The following is a 20194-nucleotide window of genomic DNA, read 5'->3' on the forward strand; positions in this document are numbered from 1 at the left end:
ATATATATATACATATATATATATATATATACTCTAAATAATTGATATGGAAGACAGAGTATGTTGGAAACTTTATTTATCACAACGATCATTTTGGTATAATTGTACACTGCTCCCTAGTAGGTGGAAAATGATATAATGAATTTCAATGCACCCCACTATGCAGAAATGCCTCATCCGGTGCCATAACAGGATTTGAGACGTGACTACAATCAACATCATCTGGCTAAGCCTATGAGCAAAATATCACCTATGTAACTTGGAATCCTGTAATGTCAACTGGTGAGGCATTTCTGCACTGTGGGGTGCATTGGAATTCATTATATCATTCCCCACCCACTAGGGATCAGTGCAGAATTATGCTGAAACAATCATTGTGATAAATAAAGTTTTCAGCATACTCTGTCTTCCATATCAATTATTTAGAATATATTCAATGTGCACTGAGGAATTCCTAATGTAGATCCAGTGATGAATGTGCATTTACTGTAGATGACACCAGGTAGCCATAAGAGGTGAACGTTCCCTGCCAGCACACTACTAGGGACATATCCAAAATACAGTTTGTATGCTAAATTTTAAATTTCAAATCTAAACTTTAATTATAACTTATATATATATATATATATATATATATATATATATATATATATATATATATATGTATATATACGCAATCATACCTCACTTAATGAAGACTTGCTTTTCAAGACCTCAGGTTTACAAGTTTTATTTTATAATAAACTTTTCATGCACAAGATCCAAATTTTGAATGAAGTGTACAAGTTTCTACTACCATAACAAATGCTTCTGTGTATTACTGAGAAATCTATAGAGAGTGAAAAAAAGCCTCTAAGTAAACAACTCAAGACATCTTTTATAAAGAAACCTACAAGTCCATCTACAAGTGTGTGGGAATCAGTGATCATGTCTACAAGTGATGGTGTGCATGAGTCTGGTGTGAGTGAAAGTGATGCAGAAAGTGATAATAATAATAGTTTTTATTATAAATGATGTTGACATTCTTTTTATATTACATAAAATATTCTTTATGTTCTACTGTTGTTTTATTGCCATTTATTTACCAGTATTATAAATTTATTGGTAAAATATTTTTCTGGGAACGAATTATGATTTATAACATTGCTACTATGGGAAATTATTGCTCTGCTTTATGAGTTTTCACTTTATGAGTGGTCTCCGGGAACAAATTAACTTAAGACATTACTGTATACACACACACACACGCGCACACACACACGCACACACACACGCACACACACATACACTTGTTTCAGTTATTGGACTGTGGTCATGCTGGGGCACAACCTTGAGAGGTTTAGTTGAACAAATTGACCCCAAGTCTTTTTTTAAAGCTTGGTACTTATTCTATCAGTATCTTTTGCCAAACTGCTGAATTACAGAGGCATAAACAGACCAACACTGGTTGTCAAGTGGTACTGAGGAACAAACACATACAGACACACACATAGATATATACATATGGATGACAGGCATTTTTTTTGTTTCTATCTATCAAATCCTCCCTCAAGGCTTTGGTAAGCCTGAAGTTACAGTAAAAGACAATTATGTATGTATGTGTGTTTACATACATCCATACATCATCATTGTTTGACATCCGTTTTCCATACTGACATAGGTTGGCTGGTTTGATCAGAGCTAAAAAGTTGGAGATCTGTGCCAGGTTCCAATCTGATTTGACTTGATTTCTACAACTGGATACCCTTCTTAATGCCAACCAGTATGAGCACCTTTTACATGGACCAGCATGGGTGCTTTTTAAATGAGCCAGCACAAGTGCTTATTATGTGGACTGGTACAGGTGCATTTTAGATGAGCCAGCACAGATGTTTATAACATGGACCAGCATGAGTGCTTTTTACATGAACTGGCACAAATGCTTTTTACATGGAGCAGCACAGGTGCATATTATATGAACCAGCACAAGGGCTCTTGTAAGGCAAAAACCTCTTCAGTTTGGAGGGAAGCATTAATAATTCTGTTATGGTGGGTGGCCTTCTTGACTACAGCAAGGTATCAGATATCTCAGCCCTTTGTTGTCTCCTTCATAAGGTTCAGTGTCCTCAGATCAGCCTTCAGTACTTCATCCCATGTCTTTCTGGGTTTCACTCTTCCACTAGTTTCATTCACTTTAAGTATTCAGCCCTTCTTTATGCAGCTGTCTACATATATCTGCATTCCATGACCAAACCAGTGCAGTCTTCTCTCTTGCACACTGCATCTAATTCTTCTCAATGCCTAACTTTTCTCTCAATACACTAGCACTCTGTTGCACATGTACACTTCTACTGCACATCCAACAAAGCATATTGATATATATATATATATATATATATATATATATATATACACACACACACACATATACATGCACATATATATGAACATATATACTAACAAATACAGTTATGTATGTTCGTATATATATATATATATATATATATATATATATATATATATATATGTATGTACAAAAATACATTTTGTGGGTGTGGGTGTGTGTATAGGCAAATGAAGAACAACAAAAATCAAAAGGACATATACAATAAATGTATTAGATTGACACTCAGAAAAGGTTTAAGATGGGAAAAAGAGGGGTGTGATATTTTGAGTATGGCTCTTTGTCAGAAAGAGTAAAAAGGAAAAAGTCCAGAGAGAAGGAAAAGAATTGTCCGAGGAAAGCAAATGTGTCATTATATGGCTGAAAAATAACTGACAAGGAGTGGAGAAAGATAGAGAAAGTGGTTTTTGAAAGCATGAGCGTGCAAAAATGGTCTGTGTGTGTGGTAGTATCTGTGTACATGTATCTTTGTGTTTATGTGAGTGATGTATGTGTGAGGTAGTGGAGCAAACAGGTTAGTAGCAGTTGTTAGATGTGGTAGTAAAGAGAGTCAGTCAGATTGATAGATAGGTGTTGTGTAATTTAGGTAAGAAAAATAGCAGTTTTCAGTTTAAAATATCTGTGATACAAATTTACATTGAAATTATAACATATTCATATGTTGTATAGTTCAGCTAGTTTGGTTAATTGACAGACTCATGAGTTTAAAGTGAACAGCCATCACGTTAATCAATAAACAATCCCTTTGATTTAGACATAATTAAATAAATATGATGGTTGTCATCATAAAATTTATGTCAATTTGTTTCAATGTCAAATCAATTCTGAAACAAAAGATGCCAGACCTGACCTAGCCAATCCTTATATCTTCATTGGTCTACCTCTACAGTAGTTGCTGTCTGCTTATCAAATCGTAGTACTTTACCACCCAATATGTCTCAATCATTTACACTTTCTATTCTTGTCAAGATTTCCCCCCAAATTCTCTAACCAATATCTTTGATGCTCAATTATATTCTTCATTTAATCATTCACTCATTCATATCTGCTTTACATGTTAGCATGTGTTGGATCAGTACTCTTCAACTTTTTTTTTTAACTATTGCCCCATTTCTTTTACTAACACACAAACCAGGATGTTATCCTAATGGCTGTTGTTATACATCATAAACTACCGAAGAGCAAAGAATAGTAGAACTGATTGAATATCATTATTTTCCTTTATGTCCACTTTTCCATGCTTATATGGGCCAGATGGAGCTTTTTGCGAGGGCAGATTTTCTTTGGCCTTATTTCTTTCTAGTCACTAAACCTGTTTCCAAGCAAAATAATGTTTCTCCATGACTAGACATGTTTTTATAGCAGACTGGAAATGAACAATACCACTTGGGTAATGACAACACTTTGCCTTGACATCTATTGAATGTTGTCGAGGCAAGGATGCACGCACACATGCACGCACACATGCACGCATGCACGCACGCGCGCACGCACGCACACACACACACACACACACATACACACACACACACACAGAGTTTCAACCCTTGTGTCTTTATTAGAAATTGTTATTTGCTTGTAACTTTTATTTCAACAGACTCCTACCACCTTCAACACCAACTGTTTCAGTAGTAGTAGTAGTAGTAGTAGTAGTAGTAGTAGTAGTAGTAGTAGTAGACATATGCATGACATCCATCTTGCATTATTGTTCACACAAAAAATGGTGAACATTAGCAAACCTGTTTAACACAGACAAGTATATACATTGTAAGCATAATTTGAATGGTAGACTTAACCCATCGCCTAGTTTAACACCACCACCACTTCGTTCTTGGGTACCTGAAGCCTGTGATCCCTCCCCACTTCATCACAAGCATTCAAGCAAGGCCTTTGTCTGGAAGCCCATGACAAAAAAAAAGGTATCTCATTTTTCAAGGACACTTCCTTTTCTTCTTTGATTAACAAAAACAAACAACAACAAAGAAAAAAGAGAAGAAAAGAAAGATAAAAAAATTAAATTCATTAAATCAAAGTGAAAGTTCTACAGCTGTAGTTCATTGACATACCTTGACTCATTTACATGACATGATCTTTAGATAAACTGTTGGTTGTTTGAACTAGTTCCTCTCAAAGTAGGCTGGGGGTAGGAATAGGGATTTTAAATGGAGACATTGGGTACGGTGGTCAGGGGTGGTGTCAAAGGGGGTAGCAAGGGATGGAGTGACAAATGTATTTGTACAATCTTTCTCATTTATCTAAATATGAACCTTTCTGTTATATTAATGTTGAAATACACTACCTTTGTTTCTATTAATTTTCAATTAATTTTGAAAATAATGAAGAATTTAGTAAAAATAACTTTATTAAGTTTGTGTGAAAGATAGAAGGTTTTAATTTACCTCACTTTAAAACAAGAAATTTGTATCATAGAACCAGGACTGGTTTCAGGCAGGTTGGTATCAAAAGGGTTAATCGTAATGTAATATGGTAGACTACTTATTAATCACAATCATAATGATGACAACATCAACGATAATAATAAGACTGCATTGTGAATAAGTTAATAAATAAAACTGTAAATATTTATATACACGGACACACGCACATGCACTCTGTCTCTGTCTGTCTGTCTGTCTGTCTCTCTCTCTCTCTCTCTCTCTCTCTCTCTCTCTCTCTCTCTCTCTCTTCCCTCTCTAATAACTCAGATTAGTTGGCAAGTCACGAAGCCTTAAGAGCTCTGTAAACATGGCATTCAATTATAGAAGGGTGGTGTGGTAAATAGTCACTCATATCAAACTAATACCTGGAATTAAAATTACTCTGACCTGATAATGTTACATGCATGTATATCAAAAAGAAGTTGTGACAGTGAATCACAGCAAGAAGATATTGGAAAACTGTTTGTAAAAGAAAAGTGGCAATGGTTAAGAATGTTTGAGAAACATTGGTTTAAGGTTTAAATCATGTGGAAGTGAAGTAAACAACAAACCTCAAGAAACAACAAACCTCTAATCAATTGACAATGTAAAAACTTGTAGATAAGGAAATGTTTATAAAGTAACACAGATGTTTTTTCTTTCCAACTTTAATTACAGAGCTCTTAAAGTTTCGTGATTTACCAACTAATATGAGTCATTAGAGATTGGCCTTTAAAACCAAAGTTACTCATATAGACATCTGTTAAATTCAATTGTTCATTCAACTCATCTTATTAAAGGTAGCTCTGCTGCTTATTGCTTTTAGATTTTAAAACATTTTTAAGATGGATGGTATAGTTGTGTGGTTAAGAAATTCACTTCCTAACCACATAGTTTCACTTTCACTGCATGGCACACTGGGCAAGTGTCTTCTACTATAAACCTAGATCAATGAGTGGATTTGGTAGACACAGACTGAAAGAAACCTGTTTGACCAATGTACGGGGAAGGACAGAAAGAGTTTGAGATGCAGTAAATGACGTTACCAGAAGTGCAGGTAAGGGAGTTGGTGATGTGATAGGGACGATGATGGGTGCCTGTGAGGATGATGGTGTTGGAGAGGTAGGGGCTAGTACAGTAGCGTGGGCAGGTCAAACGGGACACCACTTGGCTTACTGGTTCACAGAGCACCTCCGAGACATCAGACTTGGCAATGGCACCCTGGTCTCATGCCATTTCTGCTCTACCGGTCATTCACTACAACATCTGTCTGTGTTAGAACTGTCTTTGCACAGAGGCCATCTGGAATCCTGCCTTCACCATGAACAGGAATTAATCTTCTCTCTTCGCTCCTTTCTGCAACATGGGCTCAACTCCCCTCCTTTTTTTCATCTGACACCTATTTCCTCTCTTCAATCTTAACTACTTCCTCTCTTCATTGATACCACCACCACTCCCACCTCAGCCCACACTACCACACCACCACACACCACTCCACACGCACTAGCACTGACCACTTCCAGCACCCACACTACACACCATCATCCACACACCTACACACAAATCTTCAATAGCGCCACCACACATACCACTATATGAGCAGCCACATGTTACAGATGCACACACTTACACATGCACTCACTCATACACTTCAGAGTCACTAGCCCCTGTTCATACACATACACACTTACACATTCACACAAACCATTCTCACATGCATACACATGCATGTGCACCTTCATTTGGGATAACCACCAGTTTATTATCTCCCTTTCTTTCAAACTTTTTTTTCTAATAATTCACCATGCTTGACCGCTAAATCTACAAGTTTTGTTTATTTTCTCTTATTCATTTCTGTTGAAGAGCGTAGGCTCAAAACATAAAAGTCGTTTTCATTTTCCCAAGTGTCAAACTAATACACCTGGTTGTTGTTCATACACCTGTCTTCGTCTTTTGTTTTTCTATAAATTTTATGCTCATGTGGCCACCCCAGTTTTATCTTGCCTTAACTTCCTATTCTTTGGACTTGCATATCTTCGTCTACATACCAGCACTCCACCCGAATTACCACTGGATATACCGACTCTACTTTGATGGATTTCACTGGATTTTTTGTATGTATATATGTATATATATATATATATATAAAACACACACACACACACACACACACACACACACACACACACACACACATATATATATATATATATATATATATATATATATATATGTATGTATGTATGTATGTATGTGTGTATGTGTATTCTTGGCATCATGCAACAGCTGTAAACAAGTGTCACTGTCATACAAAACAGTCAATTTCATTTCCAGTCTTCTGTGATCAAAGGGAAATATTCCCTTATTTGGAAACAGGTGAGGGTTAGCTAATTATAAGGCATCAAGCCATAGAAAATCTGAATCAATGAACTCCATATGACCTATGCAAGAATGCAAAAGTGGATGTTAGAATGGTGTCAATGATGATGATGGTGATGATGATGGTATATTTGTATTCACCTTAAACCATTGCATTATTGATAATTGTGTTTCTTACATTTTTAATTTATAATTTGATATTGATCTTTTTTCTTACTGTTATAATTTGAATGATTATGCAAATTTGAACAGATTTTATATAAATTGTTAAAGCAAATGGCTTTCTAACATGCATAGTTTGCATTACATCAACCAATCAACCACAAAATGGAAATAATAATAATAATAATAATAATAATAATAATAATAATAATAATAATAATAATAATGTTTAGTTATATTTTGGCATGCAATGAAGTCAGAACTAAATCATGTGTAAGCATTCAATACTATGAAGGTAATGTAACTAGTCTGTCTGTCAGGGCCACCAAGTAACTTGTTGGACAAAAATCATTTGTGAGGAGAGGAGGCATTGGAGGAGATGATCGTGTGTTAGTCAGATGATGAAAGGTTGTAGTTAGACAGAAAGACAGAAACAGGTGTTTGCTGTAGAGGTTACCCGGCCAGAGAGAGAAAGAGATAGAGAAAGAGAGAGAGAGAGAGAGAGAGAGAGAGAGAGAGAGAGAGAGAGAGAGAGAGAGAGAGAGAGAAAGAGAGAGAGAGAGATATCAAGCATGAAGACAGAAACAGGTGTGTGGCTGAAAGGAGATACATGGTTACCCAACTTGAGAGAAGTGCAGGAGAGGAAGAGGGAGAGAGAGAGAGAGAGTGGGAGGCAGCAAGATAGAAATGGTGGCAAAGTGCTGGGCATACTCACAATGGGCAGTGATCAGAATATAAATGGAATGGTTGAGTAAAGGAAGAGAGAGATATAGATGGTGGCAAGAGCCAGGGTACACCCTTGAGGTTTGAAGGTCGTAATATAAGTGGCAGCATATTTCGAAAGGAGTGGGATTAGAGAGTGCAGAGGGGTAGGGAAGTGCGTGGTGAAAACCTGGGTATATATAGAGGCGGTGGGGCGGGGGATGCAGGATAGCAATGATTCAGAGAAACAGGCTCATGAGAACAGGATTGTGGAGTGAGAGGTAGGCACGGTGTATGAAGGTAAAATGGGAGGAAGAGAAGAGATGTAGATTGGTTTGTTGGGGTAGGGTGTGTGAAAACTGAATTTTCTTTTTACCTTGACTATCTTGTCTTTGTTGTTTCTGTTTTTGCTTTGATATATCATTATTATCAAAGATTTGGGTCTTGATAGACTGGAAAATTAAGAAAATGTTATAACTTTACCATGTAATTAAATGAAGAATATAATATATTTGTGATATAATTAGTTTGGCCTAATGCAGTCCTCAGATCTGTTGGATCCTATCTAACTGTCCATCCACACCAGTATGAAACATGGATATTAAAAGATAATGGTGATGGTGATGATGATGAGGGTAGCCCTCCTTTTTTTTATTAGACATTTGAGATATTATTTAACCCTTTTGATGCCAAACTGCCCTAGTTCTATGATGCAATCTTTCTAATTCAAAATGATCTAAATTAAAACCTCCCATCAAAATTTCATGTTAATTCATATTGCAAACACCAGCTTAATAATGACAGTTATTTTGATAAATTCTGTATTATATTCCAAATTGATTAAAACAAAGGCAGTGTATTTCAACAGAAATAGGGTAATGATAGGGTTAATAGTTTCTGGTTTAGGTTGCAAGGCCAGAAATTCATAGAAGAGATGGGAGTGTGTGATCACATTGTTATAGATGGTCCATTTTTCGTTCCAGTCACCATTCTCTTCAAAAAAGGATCACTGTCTTCATGTTTTTGCAATGAATCACAGAAAATTGGAAATGAATGACACTGCTTGTATGACAGTGATGATCATTTACGACTACCATGTGATGTCAAAACTAGAAGACACAAAAATACATACACACACAGACCCATAGACACAGACTCACTCATACGCATACACACACTCCCCACATACAGATACACTCATACACACACACACACATTCACGACACACACATATATGACAGGTTTTTTCTCAGTTTCCATCTACCAGATCAACTCACAAGGCTTTGGCTGGCCTTGAGTAGAAGACATTTGCCCAAGGTGCCACGCAGTGGGACTGAACCCAAAACCATGCGGCTAGGAAACAAACTTCTTAACTACAGAGCAATGCCTGTGTAAAGGTATACATGTTTAAAAAAATAAATTTCTAAATTGACCACTGTTTACATTCTAGCCTAAGAAGCTGAAGAAATATAGTATAAATAAAAACATTTCAAAAAATAGATTCCTAAATGGACCACTCCTTGCAATTCCATTCAAGAGCTTGAAGAAACATGAGATGGATAAAAATATCTTTAAAATATAGATTTTTAAATTCATCACTCTTTATCATTTTGTACAAGAGCTTGTGAATATATAGTATAGGTGAAAATATTTTTAAAAACTAGATTTCCAAAGTGATCATTTTTTACCATTCCAAGCAAGAATCTGAATAGATTAGTGTTAGTGGCCTGCTGGAATCTTTTTAACCTTTGCAAACTCAATCTATTTTTCTGCTGTGTGTCATTATTTTCTGCACCAATTCTAATTTCCCATTATCTTTCCATGTTAGAATTTTAAATGAGATGTGACAATTGTTATACAAATCACAAAATAATTTACTAAAACGAATTTTCAATTCTTACATTAAGCAGATGTTCACATGGTGTCAAAACCAGTTGTTTTGATGTCACAACCTTCAGCTGTTTCTGAATCAATGAGCTGAGAACTAATCTAAGAGAATTCTGCTTAGAATTCAATCTGTCTTCTTCTTCTTCTGTTTCTTCTACTTCTTTCATTGCCTGAAATAAAATAGATTCAGAGAATTCTTATTCTTGTCAAATACAATCATTGACGATTTCCATTAAATACATAATTATGACTTATATTTAGCTGCATTCTTCTGTTCTTCTAGTAGACAGCTTAGCTTTGGAAGAAATTTTATAGAATCTATGTCAGTACTGAGGACATAAATTATTGGCTGGTATCATTGATGTTTTGTTACGTACAAGCCAGATAAAATATAACTCACCATGTAATGTTTACATCACTGTTCTCTTTATATATTTTCTGGAGGTATTTTTCTATTTAGAATTTTTTTCCTATTCTGTTTTTCCTTAGCTACTTATGCTGTTATTTAGACTATCAGATCTGATCAAAGAGAGCTATGATACAGGTATTCCAGCAGTTGCTGTCATGTCCTTTATTAAAATTCTTGATTGTTACCCGTCATATGACAAGTAACTTTGGAAGTATACTTTTAGCACCATGAGTAAAGAGTCACTATTAATATTAGTTTCAGATTTTGGCTCAAGGCCAGCAATTTTGGGAGAGAGGCAAGTCAATTACATTAACTGCAGTATTTAACTGGTATTTATTTTATCAACCACCAAAGAATGAAAGGCAAAGTCAATTTCAGCAGAATTTGAACTGAGAATGTAAAGACAAACAAAATGCTGCTTAGCATTTTGCCCAGAGTGCTAATGATTCTGGCAGCTTGCCCCCTTAGTCACTATTAGTTCAATATTAATATTAAATAGTATATATATATACGTGAGCATACATGCACACACACACACACACACACACACACACACACACACACACACACACACACGCGCACACACATGCATTCACTCACACTATTATTTAACATTCGTGTTCTATGGATGATTTCACAGAATCTAATGAACCTAAGGACTGCATCATGCTCCAGTATCTGCTTGGCATGGTTCCTATGGCTGGATGACCTACCTAACTTCAACCACTTTACAACATGCATTGCGTTGGCTGCTTTTTTCATGCCACCAACACTAATGAGGTTGCCATACAGCTTGCAAGACTGTGAACCCTGAGGGGAAGGGGATCAGCTTTATGCTAGGAAATGTGGGTTAAAGTATAAGAGGAGGATGGTGACAGAGCAGGTTCTTATTGTAGAGGAGCTACATGGCTACTCATATTTAGAGGAGAGGGTAAGAATGATTAGTAGGAATTTCAAAGAAATAAATAATGGTGGCCCCTGAAGGTACAAGGTAAGGGGTAGTGAATGGGGACAGAGAAACTAGGAGTGTGGGACTGTGGGGTTATAGTGTTTGAGGGAGCAAGGGATTGAGGAATGAGAGAGAGGGAAGGTAGGCAACAACTGCAATGATTGGGTAGGGCTGAAGGGTGGATGTAGGGAATAGTGAAATAAGGGATTGGGTATGATTAATGAGTTGGGGAAGGTAGAGGGATACACAGGAGAGTGGAAGGATAGCAACAGGATAGTAATAATGATACAGTTGACAAGTGAAAGATGGCATGTGATTGGGTAGGCTGCTGGACTGGGGGAAAAGAAAGAGAGGCAAGCATAGTACACAAGGGAAGACAATTTGGTGGTTCAATGTGGATGATCAATGTAACATGTGGATGGAGAGAACAGTATTAATGGATGAAATATAAAGTGGTATCAGGAGTTGCAGTGAGAGAGATGATAATGAGAAAGAATTGATATGAAGAAGGGATTGGTGAAGGTGTCCATTTGTGCATAAATACACACACACACACACACACACACACACACACACACACATATATATACACTCACAGTGCTTCCAGAACTCAGTTTCACTGAGGTGGAGAGGTCTCCTTGAGAACTGCATATCACCTGACATATTGGCCCTTTGTCATCTCCATGAGGTTCAGTGTTCTGAGAGCAGCTTTCGTCACTTTGTTCCATGTCTTCCAGGGTCTCTGTCTTCTGCAAGCACCAAACATTGAGAGATCAGTTAATAAATATTCATTTCATTATTTTATATAAGCACTAATACATTTGATAAAAGTTAAACTTTAATTATTCTATGTATGCCATATTTCCTAATTATTACCCATGGTGGCAAAAGCACACTTCCAAAGTTATTCATCATACATCAGATAACACCCTAGTATAAGAATATAAGCTAAGAATAGGAATATAGAATAGAATGACATTAAAAATGTTAATTAATGACAGGAACAGAAATGCTTAGCTACCTGTTGTTCAGTGTTATTATTAAACACATCATTTATAATACTGCACACATCCTTTTCATTTGTGGCTTCCCTCAACAAACCAATTAAACCTACAAAATGAATGTAGAACATCCACTGACAAGTGTTTTAACATTGAGTTTATCTCCAATTTATGATTATTAAAACAAATATAATTGTTTAACCTTTTAATTACCATATTTCTATTGAAATACACTATCTTTGTTTCAATTATTTTTGATAATAATAAAAAATTTAAGAAAATAACATTGCCATTATTAAGCTAGTGCTTGAAACAAATTAATCTGAATTTTGATGGAAAGTTTTAATTTAGATCATATTAAAAAACAGAATGCTTGTACTACAGATTCAGAGGTGATCTTAGGCAGGTTGGTATCCAAAGAGTTAATATGATTTAACATTTACTTCTCCATGCTAGCACATGTAGAAATTGACCTTAGATTTTTCCTGTCAGGACTAATTCATTAATGTTCCATATTAGTCTTAAGTCTTTCAAAGCCCAAATCCTCTTTGCTTTACCTATTGTTTGTTATAACTTGAAAAGGATAGCCTATATTCTTGACTAAGTTTGATGGATTGAGATGAACTAAGGCCTGAAGTGCACGTGTGAAAAAGGAGAGATTTCCAGATAATTGCAAACCATAAGAGGAATGAATGAGTCTCTGTCGATGACTTTAATTCTATCTTGAATCACTTTCTCTCATATATTCTGTTTTTGATCTTATATCATATAACAAACATTACATTATTATGTTTGGTGTTTACAGACTTGCCTAGTTTAAAACTTTGACAGACGGCTTTATACAATACAACATATCAACTCACTGAAACTTTTTAAATTGTAAAACAGACAAGGTTGTCAAACGGTATATTTAAATGTTAGAACTGAATACAAATTTTCTCTATATTTATAGTGTAATATCCTTGGTTTTATCATCTACTATGTTTGGTATTATATAGATATATATTTCTATCTACAGGTGTGGCCGAGTGATTAAGGAGCTTGCTTCCCAACCATGTAGTCATAGGTTCAGTCCCCACTTCATGACACCTTGGACAAATATCTTCTACTATAAACCAGATTGGATTTGACAGATGGAAAGAAAAGAAACCCATCACTACACACACACACACACACACACACATGTTCGTGTGTGTGTGTGTGTGTGTGTGTGTGTGTGTGTGTGTGTAACCTTCTCTTGACATTACATGATGGTTGTAAACTTGTGTGACTGACATAGAAGCATTGTTGTTTGTTTCTAGTCATCTGTAAAAAACATGCTGAGACATGAGTAAATATTACTGTGCTTAGAAACAGGTGAGGGCTGGCAACCAGTAGAGCAGAAAATCTGCCTCACCAAATTTCATCAGAGGCATGGAGAAGTGGATGTTAAATGATGATGGTAATGATATTATTTCTACAACTGTAAAAAAATTCTTTTACATTTTCTTAATGTTTTAATTTCTTTTCATATGAAAATTAAATACGATAAGATACCTGGATCTTTAAGCTTGACATGTTGGTAGAATGATGGCACCAAGAGTAAAATTTGACATATTTCAGCAGAAAGAAGAGATCTGTAATCTTTGTAACTGAAAAAAGAAAACAAACAAGCAGCAACGATAAACTTCAATCAGTGCCACCACCACCACCACCATCACCATCATTTTAATGTCTATTTTTCTATGCTTGCATGGATCAAACAGAATACCTTGTGGATGATACTTTTGCAGCTGGATGTCCTTCCTGTTACCAACCCTCATCTGTTTCCAAGCAAGGTAATATTTCCCCATGGCCAGACATGTTTTCATGGAAGACTGGAAACAAACACCACTTGTATGATAGTAATGTTCATTTACAAGCATAAAACATGATGCCTAGGCAAGAGTACACACACACACACACACACACGCACACACACACACACATACATATATATTCTTCCTGAGTCTGTTTACTAGCTCATGGTTCATGTTATGGGTGACTACGAGACCGTCATCCTTGTATAATCCTGCATCTATAAAAGGGAATTATGGATGCAGGTTGTGTAAAATATATGCTCCTATATATTATATATGTACACACACACACACACACACACACACACACACACACACACACACACACACACACAATGGGCTTCTTCCAGTTGCCATCTGCCAAATCCACTTATAAGGCTTTGGTCAACTCAGTAAAAAATATTTGTCCAAGGTGCCATGCAGTGGAACTGAACCTGAGACTACATGTTTGGGATGCAAGCTTCTGAACCTCACGGTAGTGTAATTATATACTTCCATAACTAGATGAGAGGGTTGAATCAGAGTTTGTTTACCTTGAGTTGGAGGATACTTTTTTCAAATTGTCGCACCTATGATCAGTGAGTTTCAACAAGTCAGGGACGTTGTTGTAAACATAAAGGAATAAATCATCATAAATGCCTTCCTCCTACAAATACAACATCAAGAATAGTGACTGGCATGTCAGCTCATGATTCTTAATTCACATTTACTTGGAACTAACATTTAACCAGGGTATTGTACCCATATCTGTGTGTGTATGCGTATGCCTACATGCATATGTGTATGCTTGCATATATGTGCATGCATGCATGTGTGTGTATATGTGTATATATGTGCCAGCCTGCATACATGTATGCATGAGTGTGTGCATGCATGTATCAAGAAAGGATCAAAGGTTGTTCCTGAGCCATAGGCTCAAAAGTCTGGTTTCCCAGATTCATATATATTGCCCATCCCACCACTGGATAGGATGCCAGTCCATCACAGGATTACTGATTTTTGTCAGCTGAATAGACTGGAGCAATGTGAAATGAAGTGTTTTACTCAAGTGCACAACACATTGCTCAGGAATCAAAACCACAATCTTAGGATCATGAATGCAACACCCTAACCACTAAGTTACATGCATGTGTATATGTGCTAATATGTGTTTCCATGCATGTTTGTGCTTAATGTGTATGTGATCATTATCATAAGTGAAGGTGTGTGGCTTAGTGGTTAGGGTACTCAGCTCACATTTGTAAGGTCATGAGTTCAATTCCCAGTGACACATCGTGTCCTTGAGCAAGACATTCTATTTCATGTTGCATCAGTCCACTCAGCTGGCAAAAATGGATTGTCTCTGTATTTCAAAGGGCCAGCCTTGTCACATTCTGTGTCACATTGAATCTCCTTGAGAACTATATTAAGTATACACATGTCTGTGGAGTGCTCAGCCGCTTGCACATTAATTTCACAAGCAGTCTATTGCATTGATCAGATCAACTGGAAGCTTTGGTATTATAACTGTCAGAGCGCCAGTGCCATTATCATAAATGCATACATGTACAGGTAATTGGCAACTGGACACTTGTGTGTATGTGTGTGTGTGTGTGTGTGTGTGTGTGTGTGTGTGTGTGTGTGAGTTTAAAGTCATAATCATCAAAACCACTGCCACTACCTCTATTGTAATCTATGTTGTCCTTATCAAGATTTATTGAAACAAAGGCAGTATATTTCAACAGAAATAGAGTAACAAAAGAGTTAAATTCTTTATATATTGGTAAATGTCTGAGAGAAAGAAGTAAGTTTCACTTACACTGTCTTCCTCATTGTCAACTTTGATGGCATTCAGTAGTAAAATAACCACAAGACAACGAATGGTTCTTGGTAACAGGAACAGATCAATACTGAGATGATTCCTATCAGAGAAATTTAAGTAAAACAAAAATAATGACTGTGACTCTGTGTGTGTGTGTGTGTGTGTGTGTGAAAGAGAAAGAGAGAGAGAAGTGATCATAAACAAGAGAGCTAACATAGGAGCCTCTGCATAGTCCATTTGTTAGAAATGATGTTCAATTATATTCAAATTTCTTTCAAAGAAAGTTTGGTGATGGGAAGGGCATCTGGATGTTCAAACAATGATGCATGCGTACACACGTGCACACACACGCACACACACACACACACACACACACACAGTGTAAATGGAGTAAGTAAGTTTGGCCGAAACTGTTCCTCTCTAAGCTGAACTCTACTAGAAGGTTTGAATTAAGTACTAGAAGTAGAAAAATAGAATTCTAGGTTTCTTTTATGGCAGTAAATAGTTCTTGTGGTATCTACTTACAGCTAAATGGACTGAATCATTTGACTATTACATGTCTTTGTCTCAGACACAGTGCAGTCGCTGTAACAGCATATTAAGCATTAGTGCCAACCTCCCAACAGCTGGTAATCTTACAACCCATTGAATCAGTCATGTAAGCAGCTTAAGAAAAAAATTACATGCATTAAATCATTTGATTTAATTAGTAAATATAATTTTTTTAAAAATAAAACTAACTCATGCAAATAATTAAAAAAAAGACTAGTGAAAATATCTAAAAATTATAATACCAAAGCAACAAAACCAGTTTAAAATACAACTTCAGTTTCTTTGCGAGTTGTTCATCTTATGTGCATCAAAAGGAAATAATTACATTTTGTTTGAGCAGAATTAAATGTTAGATATTTCTCACCCATATTTGTGTAAGCTGGTTAAGGCCAACATGTCAACAATAACCTGTGTTGGAAGATGAAATTCTAGTGACACCTGTGCAACAGAAATGAAACAGAAAGAAAAAACAATCAGTGGTTTTACCCTTTTGATACAAACCTACCTGAGTCCACACTTGGATTCATGATTCAAATTTTTTGTTTAAAGTGATTCAAATTAAAACCTTCCATCAAAGTTTCATGTTAATTTATATTCCAAACATCAGTTTAATAATGACAAAGTTATTTTATTAAAATTTTCGTTGCTTCTTGCAACCTTTTCAATAGTTGTTGACTTGCTTTACTAAATTATCCGTTACTTTAAAAATTAACTGAAGCAAAGCCAGAGTATTTAAAAAAAGATATTGTGACAAGAGTTAAGCAGACCTATGTACGAAGGCATTCCAGCTATGACCATCCAGTCATTTTTGTATTTAATCACAGCAAGCCTCAAACTACATCATTCAATGATGGTAGGGTGTGATTTTACCCTTTTGATACCAGCATGCTTGAGTTTGGCTCTAGTTCTATTATACAATTTTTCTCATTTGAAGCAATCTAAATTAAAACCTTTCATCAACATTTTATGACTAAGTTATTTTCCTGAATTCTTCATTATTTTCAAAATTAACTGAAGGTAAGGTAGCATATTTCAACAGAAATATGGTAATAAAAGCATTAAGTGTTTAACTCTTTTGAGACCGACTAACCAGAGACACTCCTGGTTGTATGATAGAAACACACACACACACACGCACACACACACACACGCACACACACACACACGCACACACACACACACACAAAGTTTCTATCTATCAGATTTGATTCATAGTCTTTGAGCAACTGAAGACTATGGTAGAAGGTACTTGCCATTATTGCCTCGCCTTGGGATTGAGCCTGAAACTAAACAGCTGCACGGCGACCAATGTAACCAGACATCCATGTCCATGTTAAAAATTATTATTATTCATTGCATTATTGTTGCTTTGTTTTGTATGAGCTGTTCCAAGTCACACCCAGTGACCTCAAGTACCATCAAGATGTATGTTTTATTAGAAGTGTTGTTTATGATTAGCGATGATATATTGTACAGGAGGGAGACCAGAAACTGAGAACTAAGATTCTGTTAAATTTGTAATATTTCAGTTTTGGAAGAGTTTTAAGAGAATCAAATAGTTTCAAGTTGACAATGTTTTTCTTAGAATGAATGTGGGCAGTACCCATGAGAACAATCTTTTGTAGTTCTGATACTTTTGAATTTCTTGATATTTGGCTATAGTGTTTAAGAGCACCATTTGGTGTTGTCTCCAAAGCACTGTTGATCACAGATATAGTTGTTGTTCTTAGATGACACATTTTTGAAACCTCTATTTCAACTTTTGAAATGTTTTTAGAGCTATTGCAATTTGCTTGGATTGACATATCTGTGAGCAGACATGTTTTGTCAAGGTGATTTTTTTTACCACAATATCAGTATGAATAGTAAAATCCCAAAGAACAGTGATCGTTATTTTCTACCACTTTGGCAGGCTTATGCACCCACCAGTTCATCTCATATGGGAGTCCAGCTATTGAAAGTCACTCACTTTTGGGAAATTATTCATTATTAAAATTTTATTGTTATTTTTATCCTTTTGTTTACATGGTCCTTCATGAAATCCACATTGTATTGCACTGTAATGTTCTCAATCTTTTTTGTAAATCCTTAGTGGTTAATAAAGAAATTATTATTATTATTATTATTATTATTATTATTATTATTATTATTATTATTATTATTATTAATGTGGCAAGCTGACAGGATTGTTACTGCTTTGGACAAAATGCTTTTTTCTTCTGGCTTTAAGTTCTGGATTCAAATTCTGCTGAGGTCAACTTTGCCTTTCATCCTTTCAGGGTCAATAAAATAAGTACCTGTTGCACACTGGGGTTGATAGAATTGACTAGCTGCTCCACTAAAAATTTCAGGCCATGTGCCTATAGTAGAAAGGATTATCATTTGTAATATTCTATGTCTTTAAGATAAATTCCAAGCATAAGGCTGGTTTATTTAAGTGTTTGTATAGTCTATCTTCAAAGTTTTGCCAATGTAGGTGAAAAGAAAACATCATGATTATTACTAATAAAGCAATCCTAAGACAGGAATGTCACAAGAATTTAAATTTTAATTCTATTATTCTATGATACATTCTTTAAATTACTCTTGTATGCCTATACTATGATTATTGCATGAGTCCTCATTTTAAAGACATTTTTTTTTGTTGCAATTAATTACGTGTGTGTGTGTGTGTATATATATATATATATATATATATATGTACACACACACATTTGTATGTACACACACACACTTGTATGTACACACACACACTTGTATGTACACACACACACACACACATTATACATTACAGCTAAAAGCAGTTGACACAAATGTCTTTTCTCTCAGAGGAAAGTTTTAGCCTCAACACATTAGATTCCTCTTTTCCCCATTGGTTACAAAACTAATCTAAACTCAATGACTTTATTGTAAAATCTTAGCCAATGCAGACTGTGGAGTCTATTTTTGACATAATCTATCATCATCATCATCATCATCATCATCATCATCATCATCATCATTGTCATTATAATCATCATCATTCTCATCATCATTCTCATCATCATCACTATCACCATCACTATCGTTATCAATATTGGCATCATCATCATCACCATTATCATCACCTTCATCACCCTAATTACCATCACCCTCCTCTTCCTTCTCACCATTATCATCATTATGACCACTCAATTTTAAAATTAAACCCTCCCCACCATCCTCCACCCACACTCCTTACATCTCTAATACTACCTCACACTCACCATAGCTCCAACCTCACTCCAGAAGCAAATATCCCCCCACCTTTTTTGCTCCTATCCAAGGAATGTAACTCCAATGAACCACAAAATTTTTCAGCTTTGGTTTTGACCTTACTGATTTTGCTTTTTTTAGATCTACTGTTAGACCATCTAACAAGATATGACACATCCATACATCTTGTGACAAAGAACCTATGTCATACTATTCTTTTAAGCCTTTTCTGATGATTGCCGGGATTATCTCAACTCCTGGTATGAATGGTATGAAACCAACTGATAAAGTGACTGAGTGGCTGTGTGGTAAGTAGCTTGCTTACTAACCACATGGTTCTGGGCTCAGTCCCACTGCATGGCACCTTGGGCAAGTGTCTTCTACTATAACCTCGGGCCGACCAAAGCCTTGTGAGTGGATTTGGTAGACGGAAACTGAAAGAAGCCTGTCATATATGTATATATATATATATATATATAT

The 20194-nt window shown here is 35.7% G+C and overlaps 1 protein-coding gene across 5 annotated transcripts in view; it reads right to left on the reverse strand.

Moving 5' to 3' along the window:
* The window catches only part of LOC106880008 (uncharacterized), a 113166-nt gene that overhangs the window by 68150 nt on the left and 24822 nt on the right, over positions 1 to 20194 (reverse strand). For 4 of the 5 annotated variants that reach the window (XR_008265009.1, XR_008265011.1, XR_008265010.1 and 1 more), the window contains exons 10-17: positions 16845 to 16918; positions 15926 to 16028; positions 14661 to 14773; positions 13826 to 13920; positions 12310 to 12398; positions 11885 to 12037; positions 9945 to 10100; positions 8420 to 8495 (exon numbers count right to left, since the gene is read on the reverse strand). Coding sequence is in view for 1 of the 5 variants with exons in the window: in XM_052971053.1 (XP_052827013.1) it covers positions 8420 to 8495; positions 9945 to 10100; positions 11885 to 12037; positions 12310 to 12398; positions 13826 to 13920; positions 14661 to 14773; positions 15926 to 16028; positions 16845 to 16918 (859 nt within the window). In the remaining 4 variants the exon portion in view is untranslated. The remainder of the gene's footprint in view (positions 1 to 8419; positions 8496 to 9944; positions 10101 to 11884; positions 12038 to 12309; positions 12399 to 13825; positions 13921 to 14660; positions 14774 to 15925; positions 16029 to 16844; positions 16919 to 20194) is intronic. The other variant, XR_008265012.1, reaches the window with a different exon arrangement.

Source organism: Octopus bimaculoides, chromosome 10 (genome assembly GCF_001194135.2).
Source record: "Octopus bimaculoides isolate UCB-OBI-ISO-001 chromosome 10, ASM119413v2, whole genome shotgun sequence".
Classification (NCBI taxonomy): Eukaryota; Metazoa; Mollusca; class Cephalopoda; order Octopoda; family Octopodidae; genus Octopus; species Octopus bimaculoides.